Source organism: Dreissena polymorpha, chromosome 4, assembly GCF_020536995.1.
Source record: "Dreissena polymorpha isolate Duluth1 chromosome 4, UMN_Dpol_1.0, whole genome shotgun sequence".
NCBI lineage: Eukaryota > Metazoa > Mollusca > Bivalvia > Myida > Dreissenidae > Dreissena > Dreissena polymorpha.
Genome location: NC_068358.1, coordinates 101,968,103 through 101,986,936, shown reverse-complemented (window position 1 = coordinate 101,986,936; position 18,834 = coordinate 101,968,103). Strand labels below are relative to the sequence as shown.

At 35.1% G+C, this 18,834-nt stretch overlaps 2 protein-coding genes across 5 annotated transcripts in view; both read right to left on the bottom strand.

Moving 5' to 3' along the window:
• Nucleotides 1–350, bottom strand: part of LOC127877340 (P protein-like) — a 43,566-nt gene extending 43,216 nt beyond the window's left edge. For 2 of the 3 annotated variants that reach the window (XM_052423076.1, XM_052423081.1), the window contains exon 1: nucleotides 208–349. In XM_052423076.1, coding sequence (XP_052279036.1) covers nucleotides 208–239 — 32 coding nt within the window. In that variant the 5' untranslated portion in view covers nucleotides 240–349. Of the gene's footprint in view, nucleotides 1–207 lie in introns of all 3 variants that reach the window. The other variant, XM_052423077.1, reaches the window with a different exon arrangement.
• A 10,744-nt stretch (nucleotides 351–11,094) lies between these two features.
• Nucleotides 11,095–18,834, bottom strand: part of LOC127877222 (exosome complex component RRP43-like) — a 32,025-nt gene continuing 24,285 nt past the window's right edge. For both annotated transcript variants that reach the window (XM_052422900.1, XM_052422899.1), the window contains 4 exons: nucleotides 17,670–17,766; nucleotides 16,667–16,787; nucleotides 14,621–14,724; nucleotides 11,095–11,255 (listed from right to left, as the gene is read on the bottom strand). In XM_052422900.1, the coding sequence (XP_052278860.1) occupies nucleotides 11,143–11,255; nucleotides 14,621–14,724; nucleotides 16,667–16,787; nucleotides 17,670–17,766 (435 nt within the window). In that variant the 3' untranslated portion in view covers nucleotides 11,095–11,142. The remainder of the gene's footprint in view (nucleotides 11,256–14,620; nucleotides 14,725–16,666; nucleotides 16,788–17,669; nucleotides 17,767–18,834) is intronic.

The window sequence follows — 18,834 nt, the reverse complement described above, 5'->3', positions numbered from 1 at the left end:
TTTCACTTATCAAATCAAGATAATTATACAGATGCATACTGGCCAAGATGAAATCAGCATAAGTAAAGGGTCCATTTAGAAAGCTTTGGACAGGTTATCTTTAAAAAAAATAATTAAGAATTCATAAAAAAAAATAACACTTAATACAAGAAACTCCACATCTGCTTAATTTTGGCAAAATTAAAACATTAAATGAATAATACATACATAAATTGAAGAATATTTTTAAACTCCATCATGTTGCAGCTTCAGTTGCTAAATGATGCAGACAAGATTTTTTTAAATCTCTGGTTCATTGAATCAGCAGGTTTATGGCTGCGGAAGATAAACCCAGTTACTGCTAGTGTCAAATGCTGTAGTAATTTGTATGATGGGCATGGGGAATTGAGAACAAATTCATGTGACTTCAAAATACTGGGCTAGTAGTTTTTGTTGCACTTTAAAAGGCACATGGTGTGGGAAAAAATGTTTGAATACATTAAATAAGACATCAAGCATGGAATGGACATCATCTTGCTTATTATCTTTATCTTTATTTTCTTTAACACAACTGTTGGTTGCATGTTCTTAATATATTTGTGTATAATTCTGTTTATACAGTTAATAATAAATAAACACTTTATATGCCCTTTTCATTAACAGTGATGGTAATTTTTTATTCATTTTGACTCTATTTGGATGCACACATTGACACGGTTTCATTATTTAAGGATTTAATAAAATCCTATAAAAAACACAAGAAAACTGAATGTAATATTTTATAAATAACAAGAGATGTGTTTGTCAGAAACACAATGCCCCCTAATGCGCCGCTTTGCTTTTTTTTTTACCTTTGACCTTGAAGGATGACCTTGATCTTTCACCACTTAAAACGTGCAGCTCCATGAGATACACATGCATGCCAAATATAAAGTTGCTATCTTCAATATTGCAAAAGTTTTTCAATATTGCAAAACTTTAACCTAGGTTAAAGTTTTGGGACAGAACGACAGACAGACAGACAGACAGACAGAATGACAGACAGACAGACCAAAAACAATATAATTACCCCCGATCATTCGATGCGGGGGCATAAAAACACATATTATTCCAAGACTGATGTCTTATTCAAACTTCATATAATAGTGATATAGTTAGTGTTTAATTAAAATTTTACCTAAATCACACTTTCTGCTTCATCATCATCATCATCATCACTACCATCATCATCATCATCATCATCATCATCATCATCATCATCATCATCATCATCATCATCATCATCATCATCATCATCATCATCATCATCATCATCATCATCATCATCATCACACCAACACCAACACCATCACCACTACCAATCCTTCTGACCAAAAGATGAACGCAACTGCAGATGGACAAATCTAATGCTTAATATAATAATAATAATAAGCTGTCTTTTTCCTAAATAAGACTTTTGGAGATGTTTGGAAAAAGAGCTGTTAAATATACAAATAAAGAGTTTGCAATTGTAATATCCATTTTACTGATATCCAAGCATTTATTATTTTCTGTAAAAAATATAAATACATAAAATACACATGTTTCACATTCACAATTTTAGTAATTATCAAAACGCTATTATTAATTGATGATTCAAAAACAAGGCTTGCAATATGCAGTTATAACTGTTTGATAGTGGTAACAACTGTCTGCATAAATTAAGCTGTAATTTTGTGTTTATTGCCTTAGTATAAACAAACATTACTTTACAATTAACTTCTACGCACAGATTATGATCAGTTTCATTGCATAAGTGAAGTGTCCCTAATAAGAGACAATGCAATTTAGTGTTCTTTTGGTGAAACCAGAAGTGGACATAAATATATGTCAAATCTTGTGTAATAAATTATTCGAGCATGATCTTATGTGAACCCATGACCACTTTGTGACCAGATATAGTTTACAATGACTTAAGCCAGTTACATAATTAATGCGGTGTCATTCCATTTAGTGCTGTAGTCCAGGGAACACTGTTTCAAAAATAATGACACTCGCTTCATGAAATGTTGTTACTAGTATATTAAAGCATCATTTTTAATATTGATAGATAGATCTCTGGTGTGTTAAAAATACTACATGGAATGACCATTAATGCCTTTTTTCTGGGGATGGAGAGGGGCTCAAATTAATTACCTAATTTGCTATTTTTCGGCGTAAGCTGTATTAAGCCAGCTTTTCACCCTGACTTGACCTTTGTAAGTGTCCAATAATACTCAAATAAAATTTCCCGCGGCTAGGTACGAATGAATACACTTCATTTATTCCATTGGCTGATTTGAGTATAACACCAGAACATTGGAAACATATCGGCGTCTTTGTAACACTGTTTTACTGCATGAAACAATTTTATCTCTAATGAAAAGGCTCAATAGATAGAACAGTTTTACAATCAATTTTCGACATAAATACAGTTTGTGCGTTCACCTTTTATTTTCAGAGAATTACCAGCGCAAAAGCGTTTATACTAAAGGCTATGTTGTCATATTTAGTACTTACTTGCATTGCATTTCAACCCGCGAGGTTTCGGGTCAATGCGCGGCCATTTGTGAAAGTCAGAGTTTATATACAGTTCATCACCGGAGTTCATAGAAGGGGTTTACGATCATTGTGTTACACCGGTCTTACTGACAATAACGTAGTGACTGTAATGCATTGCATTCCAATCCGCAAGGTATCAAGGTCAGTTTGCGGTCAGTTGCAGAAATCTTTATATAAACGCCATCTCGTAAACTTTGTGCACTTGAAGTCTGTTTTGATCAGAAAGATACTAAATAAAGATATTCGGCGATATTATTGTGGTATGTCAATCATCGATTTTTAATATGGTTTCAACATTTGCATGATAAGGACCAATTTTGATAAAATTAATTAGAAATATTTATCCATTTAGACCAGTTTATTAAGCATGAGCACAATAATTCGCTATACTATAATTATGCAATTAAATAAGATTCGAGTATTGCCAGCTGACCTATATGCACTCGTTTATTTTCATGTTTCTTGTGTTTTTCTATTCTGTAAATATAGATATCTGAGTAATAATATCACATAAAGCAAAATAAGCCACGAAATCTGGCGCAACACCCCGTAATTGATTTGCTTATGATGTAGCTAAGAACTGCGCAGAAAAAAGGCATCCACTACTTTTTATCTCATAGAGATAACTTTTGATCGTTCATAAACATCGACCACAATCAACGCCGTATATCTTTTTTAAATATATTTCTTGTTTCTAGTAAACTTTGTTTTATACATCAATGAAAAATTATATTCTCGCCTTTCAATATCCTGGAAGGTTTGAGACAAAGGAAATGTATGGTAATGCTATATTGTTTACTAATTGATGAGTTAGATGTATAAAAATGTTCATGATTCAAGTGTGTTATCAATTCAAGTTAACTATTACCAAATTTGAAAAAAGGTTAATACCAAGTAAAAACAAGATGTGTTTGTAAAACACTATGTCCCCCCCCCATATATTTGACCTTTGACCTTGAAGGATGACCTTGACCTTTCACCACTCAAAATCTGCAGCTCCATGATACATATGCATGCCAAATATCAAGTTGCTATCTTTAATATTGCAACAGTTATGGTCAATGTTAAAGTTTAACGCAAACAAACCAACAAACCAACAAACAGACAGGGCAAAAACAATATGTTCCCCAGTATAGACTGGGGGAAATAAAAAAACAAACAGTCAATATCATTTAGTTATTTATATTTAGAAAAACTGAATGCTCACTAACATAATTGATATTTTACATCCTTTTCATGCTACAAAATAAATTGACAGCTAGGAACAAATTTCATGTTAAGAGAGATTTGGAAAAAATATTTTTTTGCAAAAATGAAAATAAAAAATGAAAGTAGAAGATACTTTTCTTTCACCGGAATCAATCAGGAATCATGCACAATAAAGATACTTATGAACATGCCCACAATTCCCTTTTATCACTAACCCTGGTAATACAATGTGGAAATGAAAAGCAAAAATGAGCATTACACCGTACCAACCTGAATCTCTGAAAAGAAAATCTACAATTTATTTTTTTACACTTACAGTTTGATATAGGATCAATGTAACACAGGTTATGCTTAAAAATTTCCAAAACTTATCTGACCCATAGTTAAATGTATTTCTTTTAGTTTGATTGCATAAAAAGCCTAAGGATTATTGGAACGTTTTTTGAGTCTGTTTCCTGGGTAGACCCAGTACTTTGTGTCCTTGGGGAAAATCTAATGAGCCTCATTCTTGATTAGTTTTATTGAGGGAACTCAATTGAGGCAACTCCTTAATGTACAGGTATAGATAATGTACCCAAAATGGTGAAAAGGCTGTAAATAAGAAACTATACTAGGTTGGGGCTAAGAGAAAACAAGAAATATCTTTAAAAAAGATATACGGCGTAAATAGTTTAATGAATGAGATCAAGTATAGCGAATGTCTTTTTCTGTGCAGTTCTTAGCTGCATCACACGCAGTACGGGATGTTACGGGGAGTTTTCGCGGCTTATTTTACATTATAACATATTGCTGGTCATAAACCTATAGATACAAAACAGAAAACCAAAAGAAGAATGGAAGTGAAATTTAAACATATGAGTCAACCGGCCACACGAGAAGTATCCGTATTTATAGGCGCGTTCTTCGAACAAACCTGTTTTAGTGGTTTGTCGGGCATTGCTATTTGATTCGATTATTAACAGTATCAATTATCATCGTGCTAATGCTTAAAGTGATATTATGGGCATTTTGCACTGTTGAATTGAGCTGAAAAGAATTAAAAGGTCAAAATAGTTAGTTAAAATGTGGTTACTGATTAATTATCTGCAACTCACCTTGCTACCAGTTGTTCATAAAAATATATTTTATATTCGATATTCTTACGTGACCCACCCAGTCCTGTAAGCTGAAATGATCCGTAAAACAATTTCGTGTCTTTGTGTCATATGAACAAATCTGCACTAAAACTAAATTTAGGTTCAACTCATAAACGCATGATCAGTTGTCAAACGAAAGTACGGTTGATATTCAAATGCATTATTTTTCTCTTTCTGGTATATTGTTTTAGTATGATGATGCTGCATTAATTAATATAAGTGTATATGAAGTAGAAACATCAAAAATAATCAACGGTTGCGATAGACACCTATAAACTGTTACATGCTCATAATATCACTTGAGTACATTAGGCAATATGGACGAATAATTATTGTTAAATTTATCAACAATAATATTTATCATTGTATTGTTGAAAACACATTAAGAATCTATTATTTACATGCCATAATTATATTGCTGAATATCTTCATTTAACATATTTCTGGTCTAAAGAAAATTCCAGGTCACCTAGTTCACGGATAGCGTCTTTATTATATAACGATTATTTTACTGGCCGCCAACTCCGGTGATGACCTGTATATAAACTCTGAATGTCCGCGAATTGACCCGATATACCTCGCGGGTTGAAATGCAATGCTTTAAAGTGAGGCCTCGCTTCCATTGCTCTTTATACTTTTACATGTTAACATGTTGACAGGAATAAGGAAGTAAGTACTAAATATGAGAACATAGCCTTTTAAGTATAAACGCTCTTGCGCTGGTAATACTCTGAAAATAAAAGGTGTACGCACAAACTGTATTAAAGTCGAGAATTGAGTGTAAAACTGTTCTATCTATTAAGCCTTTTCATTCGAGATAAAATTGTTTCATACAGTAAAACAGTGTTACAAAGACGCGGATATGTTTCCAATGTTCTGGTGGTATACTCAAATCAGCCAATGGAATAAATGAAGTGTATTCATTCGTACCTAGCCGCGGGAAATTTTATTGGAATTTTATTGGACACTTACAAAGGTCAGGCTAAGGTGAAAAGCTGGCTTATGACAGCTTACGCCGAAAAAGTAGTAGCCATCAAAAACGCTAACATAGCTATAGCTATGAATGCACTGATTTCATTTAGCATAATAAGAAATCTATGTATCAAACTGTTTTACTTGGGGCTCATAAAACTCAGAGATTCAGTTTCAATTTAATGAGAAACCTGATAACAACACTGTATTATGTGAATTGGGAATAAGACATCAATTTGGGAATAAATTGTGTTTTACCAAAACGGCATAATATGCAGTTTTATCTGTTGTATTTATCTAGTTTTACAAATTATAATTAAAACATATACTTGCATATATATAATAGCATCATTTTAATTTTACTTAAAAACTGGATTTTTTATTAATTTAAAAAAAAATCCTCATGAAATGAAACTGTGTCCATGCAGCGCATGGACACGGTTTAAAAATACACTTTAAATGATAAAAATTCAATCACTGTTAATGAAAAACTCATGGAAAATTTCTTATTAAGCTTAAATTATAGATAATATATTACAAAAATATATGTAGATCATGAAATGAATAGTTTTGTTTGAGAAAATCACCAAAATGATGTCCATTCTCAGTTTGATGTCTTATTCCCAATTCACATAATACAGTGTTTAACAGACATGCATCCCAAAGCTAGCCAATAATTATTGTGCTGTGGAATGCATCTCAACAAAGCCCACGCATTCTTGTGCTCATTTTTGGACACACGGGACCAATCACTACAGTAGTTGCTATTTTAGTTTAAAACGGAACACAAATCTATTCACATGCTGCCTATGTGCAGTTTGTGTCTGTGAATATTCCCCCATTATTCTTTACACTTTTTTACAACATGCACTTCACGTTGAGAGGGTGATGTAACGTTTTTGTTTAAATCTTTGTCTCATGATGATGTCTGTCAGGTATTTTGAGATGACTAAGGTCTCTTGCCTATGGATGATGAAATGTAATACAATGGTAACCATCAGTGTATATTGAAGTTTTTTTAAGTGTATGAGGTCCTTCTGCGCCTAAGGCTGCATTATGTGAGGACTCTCCGAATTAACTTTTCTGACTCGCGACAGTGAAGCCTAGTGCCGTATTCCAGCTAATTTTGTGTGCTTGAATGGGGGCGTTACCAAAGTACCTGGAAGAAACCCCCCCTGCTGATCCCGAACCTTTCCTGCATGCATTATGAGTGGACATTAAAACCGGATCGCTGAGGTAAGAATCGCCACCCACCTCAAATACACAATTTATTCTTTGTTTAATACTTCAAAAACCAGAAAGTGGACTACACAGGCTTATCTTGGACAACACTACACACATGCATTAAGCCCTGGTTTCCCAGAACAAGGCTAAATTGATTAACAAGAGCTGTCCCAAGCCAGTGTGCACATCTTTTGTTCCACTTTGATAGTAAAATGATGCAAAGATAAATAACTGTTGTAAGTTAGAAAGGTATATTTAAATTTAAACTTGAACATTTATAAATAACAGCAAGGAAAGGTAAATGCAAACTTAAATTTTTGATAGTCAAACACAAATCTTGATTTAAGTACAAAAGGGGCATTATTCAGCTAAACAGCACATCAGAGCAATTGCCATAGATTATTGATCATAAATAATGACATATAGATAATGTCTCCGAAAACAGCCCAGCTAAAAATTAATCAGGTAAAAATATATTGTAGTGCTAATATCAAAATAAAACCCCAAATAAAGATAAAAATCTTATGAATTCAATGAATTGTTCTACAGTCAGGTTAGTGTAGTTTGTAACAATATTTTTAACAATTGAGGATCTCAACAACAATATTTTAAACATATGAGAATCACCCCTTATAAATTTCAATTCAAGCTATAAATTGAATACATGCTTTATTTTTTTTATTTCCTGGTACATGTATACTTCTTTAAATTTTATTTGCAATATTCTTTACCAGTAAAGACTCAGTATTGTAAACAGACAATGTGAAATTTCTAACAACAAATGATATCTGATATACAATCAGCACTATACCAATCAATGGGTATGTTTGTAACAAATTATGAAATGTTTTGGTAAAATCAGCACTCATACCAATCACAAACATTTTATACTTTACGACATCATCCAAAACCACCCATTGTGAACATGAAAGCAGAGGAAGAAAACTAACAAAAGACTTGACAAGGTCAACATCATTCAAAGTGAAAAAAACTAGGCTGAATTCATGTCAAGGCTAATCAGAGACAACTCTTTTGGCCTAAACTTGATTTTCATTTAAGAAGAGACCACTTCCTTGTGATGACATATTATGAGTTTCAAATTGGTCACATGAATAAATAAGGAAATGATTTGCTCCATTAACTTTTTATGCATAAAAATGTTTAAGTTCAAGGGCACATACTGTGTGCTGTAACTGTGCATCTGCAGTTTATGGTGATGACATAATTCAGTTTTATATAAAATTGCTTGAGAAATGTAAAAGTAATTCACTCTTACAGTAATTAAAACATTGTATGCCAATAGACTTACAAACTAACTGACCCACCCACTGACAGTTTGACTTCCTTGTTATGCGAGGGTATAATACATTATTTTAACATTTCATGATGAATGAAGTATTCCAGTGTGGAGAAACAGTTTTATGGCAAAATTTGACCTTTGAGCATTAAGTGGGACCTTGACCAGTGAGGTAGGGAGACAGGGGTTACAGGTGTATGGGAAAATCATCAGTCAGAGGAGCTCCTTTGGGCCAACAAGTGCTGCTGTACTGATTGGTCTTGTGCTCTTTGTAGGAGATTCCCAGTCTTTGTAGACACTTGTGTTGAAAAACCTGTATCCTGCGTTACATGTCAGCGTGCAGTGTCAAGTCCTCACAGCTGTACATTATAATGAAGCTTATTGTTAACAACTTCATGTGTTAAGTGTCTTTCAGGGATGTTGCAGACAATACGTAGCGCATCAAAGACAATAAACACAATTAAAAAATGACAGTGCGTTCTAAACAGCTCATTGAAATAGTATATCTGCTTTTATTTATTTACACTAATTACAACCAATAATATTTGCACTTTCTCTTATTGTCGCCAATTACGGTACGATTGTCTTCAGTTTGGCCATTATTGTATTTGAATACCCTATAACTATTTGGAAATTGACCTTGTTGCTTCAAACACTGGTTAATGGTCATCAAGTCCCACTAATTCACTGATCATTACAATCTACTAGTTAATTGGCATGCAACAACAAGGACCACTTACTATCGCCTATAACAATGGATTAGTTATTATTATCAGTTAGATATGTGATGAACAGGACCCACATCCTGCAAGAGACTCCCAAATTACCCCCTTTTTCCATTCGCAGACAAGTATAACAAACAAATCAGAAAACCACAGATAAAAATTATAAATGAATTTCTTTTCAAAATCCAAAAATGGCGTATTCACGTTTCAAGGAAAAAGTCATCTTTTTTATAACTACAAAATGTAATATCTATGAAAATAAAGGTTTTCACTGTAATTAAGAGTTATGAGATAGCATGTAAACAAAATAAATATTAACCCTTACAGTGCGGGAACCGAGTTGTGAAGGCCTTTGCAAACAGTTTGGGTTTCATCTGGATCCAAACTGTTTGCTATTCTGATAGTATTCTTTGAAAAAAAATCGAAGAAAATGCTAATTTTAGAAATTCAGCAGACGACATTTTAGCAGACGACAAATTACCCAGCATGCAAAGGGTTAAATAGATCATGTTTGCAGGCCATTTCACTGGGAGTCTGCAGTGTCTGAATAACAAATATCATCTCTTTGGGATAGATTTTGTCTTGAGGTTATAAAGAAATTAAAACCAAAACATTAAACATAAAAACCGTGGTTAACTACCAAAAATAAGATTATCTTTAATAGTTAATAATTTATCAAATTGTTATCAAATATGTCTCATTGTTATAAATACTTAGTTATTTTACTATTTAAATACTTAGCTATTTAACTTTTTTTTAAAGTTGTACCGGGGACACTGCAGGCACTGAAAATGACCAGTCGCAGCTTATTAATTATGAATGAAATGTCTATAAATGACGTATTTATCACATATTGATGTTAATTTGAGCACTTATCAAGTATGCCTCTAACAAGTTACAGAAGTGCATCATCACTACTTTGCATGATCTGACTTGGGAAGTATCTTCAAATGAACTTTCCAATTATTCTGGCTAGTAGCCAGACTGAGCGAGCACAATGATTAAGGTTTGCCTACCTACCAGGCCCCATTTCTAAGATTATCTTTCATACTGTTTTAACAGGATTAATTTAACTTAACTTCTTTTCTTTTTTATATTGCAATAAAGTGTGCAAACATTTTATAGTAAAAATATGTTACAGAGCTGAAGATATTTTGTTTCAGTGTATTTACTCATGAAATTTGGAATTCATGCATAACAAGAGCTGTCACCATAGGATGACATATGCCCTCTATAAACGCTTTGATAGAAGTTATGAGCATTTTTCGAAACCTAAACGCAGATTTTGAAACCTAAACGCGGACCGTAAGTTCAAGGTCAAGGTCACAGGGGTCAAAATTTGTGTGCGTATGGAAAAGTCTTGTCCATATACACATGCATACCAAATATGAAGGTTATATCTCAAGGGACATAGAAGTTATGAGCATTTTTCGAAACTTAAATGCAGATTTCGAAACTTAAACGCGGACCCTAAGTTAAAGGTCAAGGTCACAGGGGTAAAAAATGTGTGTGCGTATGGAAAATTCTTGTCCATATACACAATATTTTGCATGTTGTCTTCACAAAAAACACTGGACACCATGCTCATTGTTTAAAATGCACTAAGTGCTTTTTTTAACAAAGGTTCTTAGACTTCAACGCCTCGGTTGATGACTTCACTCGATCACTGTTTACAGTTTTATCAATTACGTATTTTCAACACATGTTACTGTTGGTTTGAACTTATTAATGTTTTCATCATTACAAAAAAAGATTTAGTTCAATAAACTTTAAATAAAGTGAACAGTACACCTATTTGTAGATCTCGATGTGAAGGGTGGATAGAACTCATTAAAATGTTAATTCATGTGTATTGAGATATTTTCCACGTGTATTTTGCATACATGTAGATACCCAATCTTATCTGGAATTGTGATTTAAGACTTAAAATGAAGATTATAGATGAAGATAAATAGACAGAGAAACACATCACTCATTTTTTCAAATTTAATACAAAAGAACACATCTAAGAAGGGGAAAACTATCTCTCCACACTATTCAATGTCTCGTGTATTAATCGAACCACTTCCTTGCTGCGTGAAAAGGCACGGTTGATACACTCTGCTAGTTGTCTGTCATTCAGTGGACTTCCACCTTAAAAATAATAAATAATATGAGTCGCGTTCTGAGAAAACTGGGCTTAATCCATGTACGTAAAGTGTTATTACAGATTGGACTGTGCAGGGACAACACTTTATGCACATGCACTAAGCCCAGTTTTTCAAGCATGTGGCCCAAAGCATCTAAGAATTGTACTATATTTAACTCAATGGGTTTAAATCTAAATTAAACATGCACACACAAAAAATTGAGAGCTACATAAAGACTTGTCCCAACATAGATTTACCTCAACATTGGTGTTTCGACACCAATACAGTTGTGTCCCAAATGCTTTTTATTTTGTTCTTTCTTGGAAAAAAAGGATAAGGGTCATAATTTTGCAAGAAGTGATTACATTCAAAATTGCTTTTATTAACATTGCCAAAACATTCAGGTCCCTCAGCTGAGAAAGTTTGAGGTAATTTGCTAAGCAGTGAGATTACTGTATACAGGTATATGAGCCTCGTTTTTAGAAAATGGGGCTAAATGCATGTGCCTAAAATGTCATCCCAAAGCTAATCGGGACAACATTTCTTGGCTAAACAGACTTTTCACTAAAAGGGGGGGAGGGGGTATAATGTGTGTGTGTGATCATTTAATAAATGATCTTTCAAAAATAAGCAAAAAAAAATTTTTTTTGGGGGGGGTGGGGGGGGGGGTCTGGTTCGGGGGGGGGGCGTGGGGGATGGTTTATGTGGAGTGCATTGTGGTATGTAAGGTAAGTGTTGTTTTGTCAAACTTGAATATAGATTTATCAATAATATGCATATTCTAAGAATAAAAGGGGCAATAATTCTGTCAAAATGCTTGATACAGTTGTCTGCTCTTGTTTATAGGTTGGGGTCATGATGGTTACCAAGTATGCAAAATATGAAAGCAATATGTCAAGGGACATTGAAAATAGATAGGGTAGTACGAAAACTTTAACATTTGCTGCATATTCTTAGTGGAAAAGGGGCCATAATTATGACAAAATGCTTGATAGTTGTCTGCTCTTGCTTATAGGTTGGGGTCATGTTGGTAAACAAGTATACAAAATATGAAAGCAATATGTCAAGGGACAAAGAAAATATTTGGGGTAGAACAAGAACTTTAACATTTGCACGCTAACGCAGACGCTAACGCTTACGCCGACGCCGGGGTGAGTAGGATAGCTCCACTATATATATTTCATATATAATAGTCGAGCTAAAAATTAGTACTATATGCCATCATGATCCACTTTAACAATTTCAAGCTGTTTCCATTTTTTAAAAGCTGTACACTTTTAATCCACTTTAACACGTTCTGTAATAACGCAGATTCCAATAAAATGCTGTAGAGTCAACATTCTGGAATTTTCCTCTAATCTACCATTTTTGTGTTTATTTATTCAAATGTTTTAAGGAATACAAAAATGGTAGCACCCATCCAGCAGTTTTCTTGATAACTCTATTATTATTGATCAAAGGTTTTTTGATGTGTAAATTTGACGTTCAAATTGAATAAAGGTATGCAGTTGAAAACCCAAAAGTCATAAAAAAAAAAGAACAAGAGCTGTCGGAGGACAGCGCGCTCGACTATTCGAGTGCTTGACAGTATAACGTAAGCCATCATGGGGAAATTGTTCATATTCAATAATTTATTAGACGATCTTTAAAAAATAAAAAAAGGAAAAAAAAATGGGGGGGGGGGGGGAGGGGAGGGGTGAGAGAGGGGTATAATGTGGGGTATGGTAATTAATTAGATGATGTTTAAAAAAAAATGGGGGGTGGGTGAGGGGGGGGGGGGTAGGGGGTGAGAGGGGGGTATAATGTGGGGTGTGGTTATTTATTTGATAATGTTTAAAAAAAATTGGGGGGGGGGAGGTTGAGGGGGGGTAGGGGGGTATTATGTGGGGTGGGGTATTGTTTGGGTGGAATCCATTGTGGCATTCAGGTAAGTGTTGTTTTGTCAAAGTAATAATAAAATGTGATCATAAATAAAGAAGTTATGGCAATTTAAGCAAAATGTTCAATTATCTAAGTGTAAAAGGGGCCATAATTATGTCAAAATGCTTGATACAGTGGTCTGCTCTTGTTTATAGGGTGGGGTCATGTTGGTAAAAAAGTATGCAAAATATTAAAGCAATATATCAAAGGATATAGGAAATATTTGGGGTAGTACGCAAACTTTAACATAGATTTATCAATAATATGCATATTCTAAGTATAAAAGCGGCAATAATTCTGTCAAAATGCTTGATACAGTTGTCTGCTCTTGTTTATAGGTTGGGGTCATGATGGTTAACAAGTATGCAAAATATCAAAGCAATATGTCAAGGGACATTTAAAATAGTTGGGGTAGTACGAAAAATTTAACATTTGCTGCATATTCTAAGTGGAAAAGGGGCCATAATTATAGCAAAATGCTTGATAGAGTTGTCAGCTCTTGTTTATAGGTTGAGGTCATGTTGGTAAACAAGTATGCAAAATATGAAAGCAATATGTCAAGGGACAAAGAAAATATTTTGGGTAGTACGAAAACTTTAACATTTGCACGCTAACGCAGACTCTTACGCAGACGCCAAGGGAGACGCTAACACTAATGCCGACGCCGGGGTGAGTAGGATAGCTCCACTATATATACTTTATAACTAATAGTCAAGCTAAAAATAAATAAATACGACACCTTCTGATCACAAAACATGATTTACAAATGTCATATGCCAATACCCCTGTCCAGAGGTAATCACCAAAGGTCACTTTAGTCAATTACATCTTCAAAATAGACATAAATAGCACAAATCACTTCTTGCGTACATTGGTACATAAAGGTGAACTCAATATGGTAACAATATTTAAGCTTTGATATTGTAAAGTGTTCCTATAATTACACAGTTTTGTGGTTCTGCATAATATGTGATGGACAGAGTAACAGTAAATCAAAAACCTAATATTTTGAGCGGTTGTAAAGGCTAGGCTCATGGCATCTCTGCAGGCTGATCAAGGATGGAATGGGGACATTTTTATCCTTCAATTGATTCATGATAATATGAGACTTCCTTGACACCAAGAAAACATGAAAGCGAAAAATGACGTCCCAGATCAGCCTGTGCTGCCCACACTGGCTGATCTGCTACGACACTATCTGCAGATGCATTAAGCCCCATTTTCCCATCACACACCTCACACTTTAAAGAATCAGGCTTTCTCACCAAATATAAGCAAAGGGAAAATGGTTTTATGCAATGATCTGTTTGCTGCTCATCAGCATCTTAGGTTTGGAAATAAAGCCTTTAAAACTTGAATCTATTAAGACAGGTCTTAAGTTTTCTTTGATTTTGTAAGCGACTTCAAACATGTCAAAGTGAGTTTCTGAGTGGCAAAGGGTTAACTCACCAGGTTTCTTCACCAGACATATGGCCTCGTCTGCAGTAACCACTGTGAGCTGGCCAGTGGACAGATCCTCCTCCTCCTTCGTAGGGTCTACCAGCAGGATATGACTGCAACAGCAAGGGATGAACAAATGAGTAGGGTAAAAAAAATAAAAACAAGAGTTGTGTTCGTCAGAAACACAATGCCCCCTATTGCCCCGCTTTGATTTTTTTTTTTTACCTTTGACCTTGAAGGATGACCTTCACCTTGAACTTCCACCACTCAAAATGTGCAGCTTCATGAGAACGCTGCTTTTAAAGTTGTTTTTTTTTTACCTTTGACCTTGAAGGATGACCTTGACCTTGAACTTCCACCACTCAAAATGTGCAGCTTCATGATAACGCTGCTTTGATTATTTTTTTTAACCTTTGACCTTGAAGGATGACCTTGACCTTGAAAGATGACCTTGACCTTGAACTTCCACCACTCAAAATGTGCAGCTTCATGAGAACGCCGCTTTGATTTGATTTTTTTTTTACCTTTGACCTTGTAGGATGACCTTGACCTTGAAGGATGACCTTGACCTTGAACTTCCACCACTCAAAATGTGCAGCTTCATGAGAACGCCGCTTTGATTCGATTTTTTTTTTACCTTTGACCTTGAAGGATGACCTTGACCTTGAAGGATGACCTTGACCTTGAACTTCCACCACTCAAAATGTGCAGCTTCATGAGATTGCCCGCTTTGAATTTATTTATTTTTTGACCTTTGACCTTAAAGGATGACCTTGACCTTAAACTTCCACCACTCAAAATGTGCAGCTTCATGAGATACACATGCATGCCAAATATCAAGTTGATATCTTGAATATTGAAAAAGTTATGGCCAATGTTAAAGTTTTTGGACGGATAGACGCCATATATTTGACATTTGACCTTGAAGGATGACCTTGACCTTCACCTTTCACCACTCAAAATGTTCAGCTCCATGAGATACACATGCATGCCAAATATCTTCAATAGTGAAAAAGACATGGCCAATGTTAAAGTTTTTTTCAGACGGACGGACAGACTGACATACACACATACTGACTGAAGGACATTTCAACTGCTATATGCCACCCTACCGGGGGCATAAAAAGGCCACAGACTAATCTTGGAGGAAGCTTTATGCAGATGCTTTGAACCCATTTCCCCAGAGTGAGGGACCAATTGTTACTGGTAGCAGTGGTCTATATAACAGGTTGAAGTGTAAGCAAATGAACAAAAATTATGTCCTTTTATCTGCTACAAAGCTTACAAGTTTCAATAATGTGTTGAAATAACGAGTTGACATGTTAAACAAGGTCACTGTGAAAATATATCAATCACGGATTATAGAAATAATTTAGTTTATAATTGAGATTTGTTTTTCTGACGTTTTTTAAGGGCGTTTGAAAATTCATTTAATATTCAAATACCGGTACTCAGTTTAATATTCTTATATTTAAATACCTCCATTATTTGTTAACATCTATACATCAACATCAATTTATAATGGCCAGTTTTTTGTTTAAGATCATACATAACACCTTATTCTCTAATTTTGCAAAAGAAGATAAGACAGGTTGGCTGTGAACGTAACACCTACTTGTCAAATATGGCAAACGTAGATAAGACAGTTTTGCTGTGAACATAACACCTACTTGTCAAATACGGCAAATGTAGATGCCACAGTTTGGCTGTGAACATAACACCTACTTGTCGAATACAGCAAACGTAGATGAGAAAGGTTGGCTGTGAACATAATACCTACTTGTCAAATACGGCAAATGTAGATGCCACAGTTTGGCTGTGAACATATCACCTACTTGTCGAATACAGCAAACCTAGATGAGAAAGGTTGGCTGTGAACATTATACCTACTTGTAAAATATGGAAAATGTAGATGCCACAGTTTGGCTGTGAACATATCACCTACTTGTCAAATACAGCAAACGTAGATGAGAAAGGTTGGCTGTGTACATAATACCTACTTGTCAAATATGGAAAATGTAGATGCCACAGTTTGGCTGTGAACATATCACCTACTTGTCAAATATGGAAAATGTAGATGACACAGGTTGGCTGTGAACATTGAGGCGTATCTTCGTGCTATCTGACGTCTCAAGGCATTCGGAATCCTCATTCCAGGTCACCGTTGGCAAATAAGCTATTGGAGAAATAGGAAGATTTGAACTGGATTGTATTTACAACGCTCTTCTGGTTGTTTTCATATGCTTCTGAGCCATGCTCTGTGAAAAGGGGGTTTAATGCATGTGTGTAAAGTGTCATCCCAGATTAGCCTGTGCAGTCTGCACAGGCTAATCTGGGACGACACTTTCCGACTTAACTGGATTTTTGCTGAGACGACTTTCTTAAAATGAAAAATATCATAAAAGCAGAAATAGTCATCCCTGATTAGGCTGTGCGGACTGCACAAGCAAATCTCCCTTATTAGCCTGTGCAGACTGCACAGGCTAATCTGGGACAACACTTTATGCACATGCATTAAACCCCCTATTCACAGAGCATGGCCCATTTATTTAATGAGCATTCTTTTTGTGTAGTTATACATGTATATGTTTGCCACTAAGCAATTTATCAAGTACTGAAAAAGCCTTTTTGATGAAGTATTGAAATAATCTATTTTTTAAATACGATGTACCACACAATACATGTTAAGACAATTAACAAAAAAATTACAGTTCTATCTAATAAAAGCTAAGAGAATACCCTTACCAGCACATGCATGCAATTACAGTTATTTTTATTGACAAACATTGATGTGCTAAGAATGCATGTGCGTAAATTGTCATCCCAGATTAGCCTATGAAATCAGCACAGGCTTATCAGGGAAAACACTTTCCACTTGTATGAATTTGTTTGTAAAAAGTCTCTTCTTAAGTAAAATCCTCTTTAGGCAGAAAGTATCATCCCTGATTAGCCAGTGCAAACTGCACAGGCCAATCTGGGACAAAACACTTCGTACATGCATTTAGCCCCGTTTTCAAAAAGTGATTCTCATTGAATTCATTATTTTGTTCACTCTTACTGTTCTGAAGTGCTGTAAGTAGTGCCAGGACACATGCATCTCCCACGTTTCCATCATAGTTGAGACACACCATGTCGCAGTAGAGAGTCCACACATACTGAAATGGAAAAATGGGACCAAGACTATGAAAAAAAAAAACGCAAAGGGTAGAGGGTCTTCACATACTGCAATGGCACAATGAAACCTGACTATGGAAAAGATCTAGAACCACAGAAGGAAGAGAGTCTACACATACTGAAATGGCAAAATGGGACCTGACTATGGGAAAGATCTAGAACCATTGAGGTAAGAGAGTCTATACAGGCTATGTGGAAAAATGTGACCTGACTATGGGAAAGATCTAGAACCATTGAGGGCAGAGAGTCTACACATACTGAAATGGCAAAATGGGACCTGACTATGGGAAAGATCTAGAACCACAGAGGGCAGAGTGTCTACACATATTGAAATGGCAAAATGGGACCTGACTATGGGAAAGATCTAGAACCATTGAGGGCAGAGAGTCTACACATACTGAAATGGCAAAATGGGACCTGACTATGGGAAAGATCTAGAACCATTGAGGGCAGAGAGTCTACACATACTGAAATAACAAAATGGGACCAGACTATGAGAAAGATCTAGAACCACAAAGGTAAGAGAGTCCATACAGGCTACGTGGCAAAATGAGACCAGACTATGGGAAAGATCTAGAACCATTGAGGGCAGAGAGTCTACACATACTGAAATGGCAAAATGGGACCTGACTATGGGAAAGATCTAGAACCATTGAGGGCAGAGAGTCTACACATACTGAAATAACAAAATGGGACCAGACTATGAGAAAGATCTAGAACCACAAAGGTAAGAGAGTCTATACAGGCTACGTGGCAAAATGAGACCAGACTATGGGAAAGATCTAGAACCATTGAGGGCAGAGAGTCTACACATACTGGAATGACAAAATGGGACCTGACTATGAGAAGGATCTAGAACCATAAAGGTTAGAAAGTCTTCACAGGCTGAGATGGCAAAATGGGACCAGACTATGGGAAAGATCTAGAATCACATAAGGTGCAGGCTACAGCTTATTTAGGTCTTTAAGTGATGTTATATGATATGTCATTGAATATATGCAAACATGCATTACATTTCAAAAGATGTTCACACTTTTTGTGGTCACTAG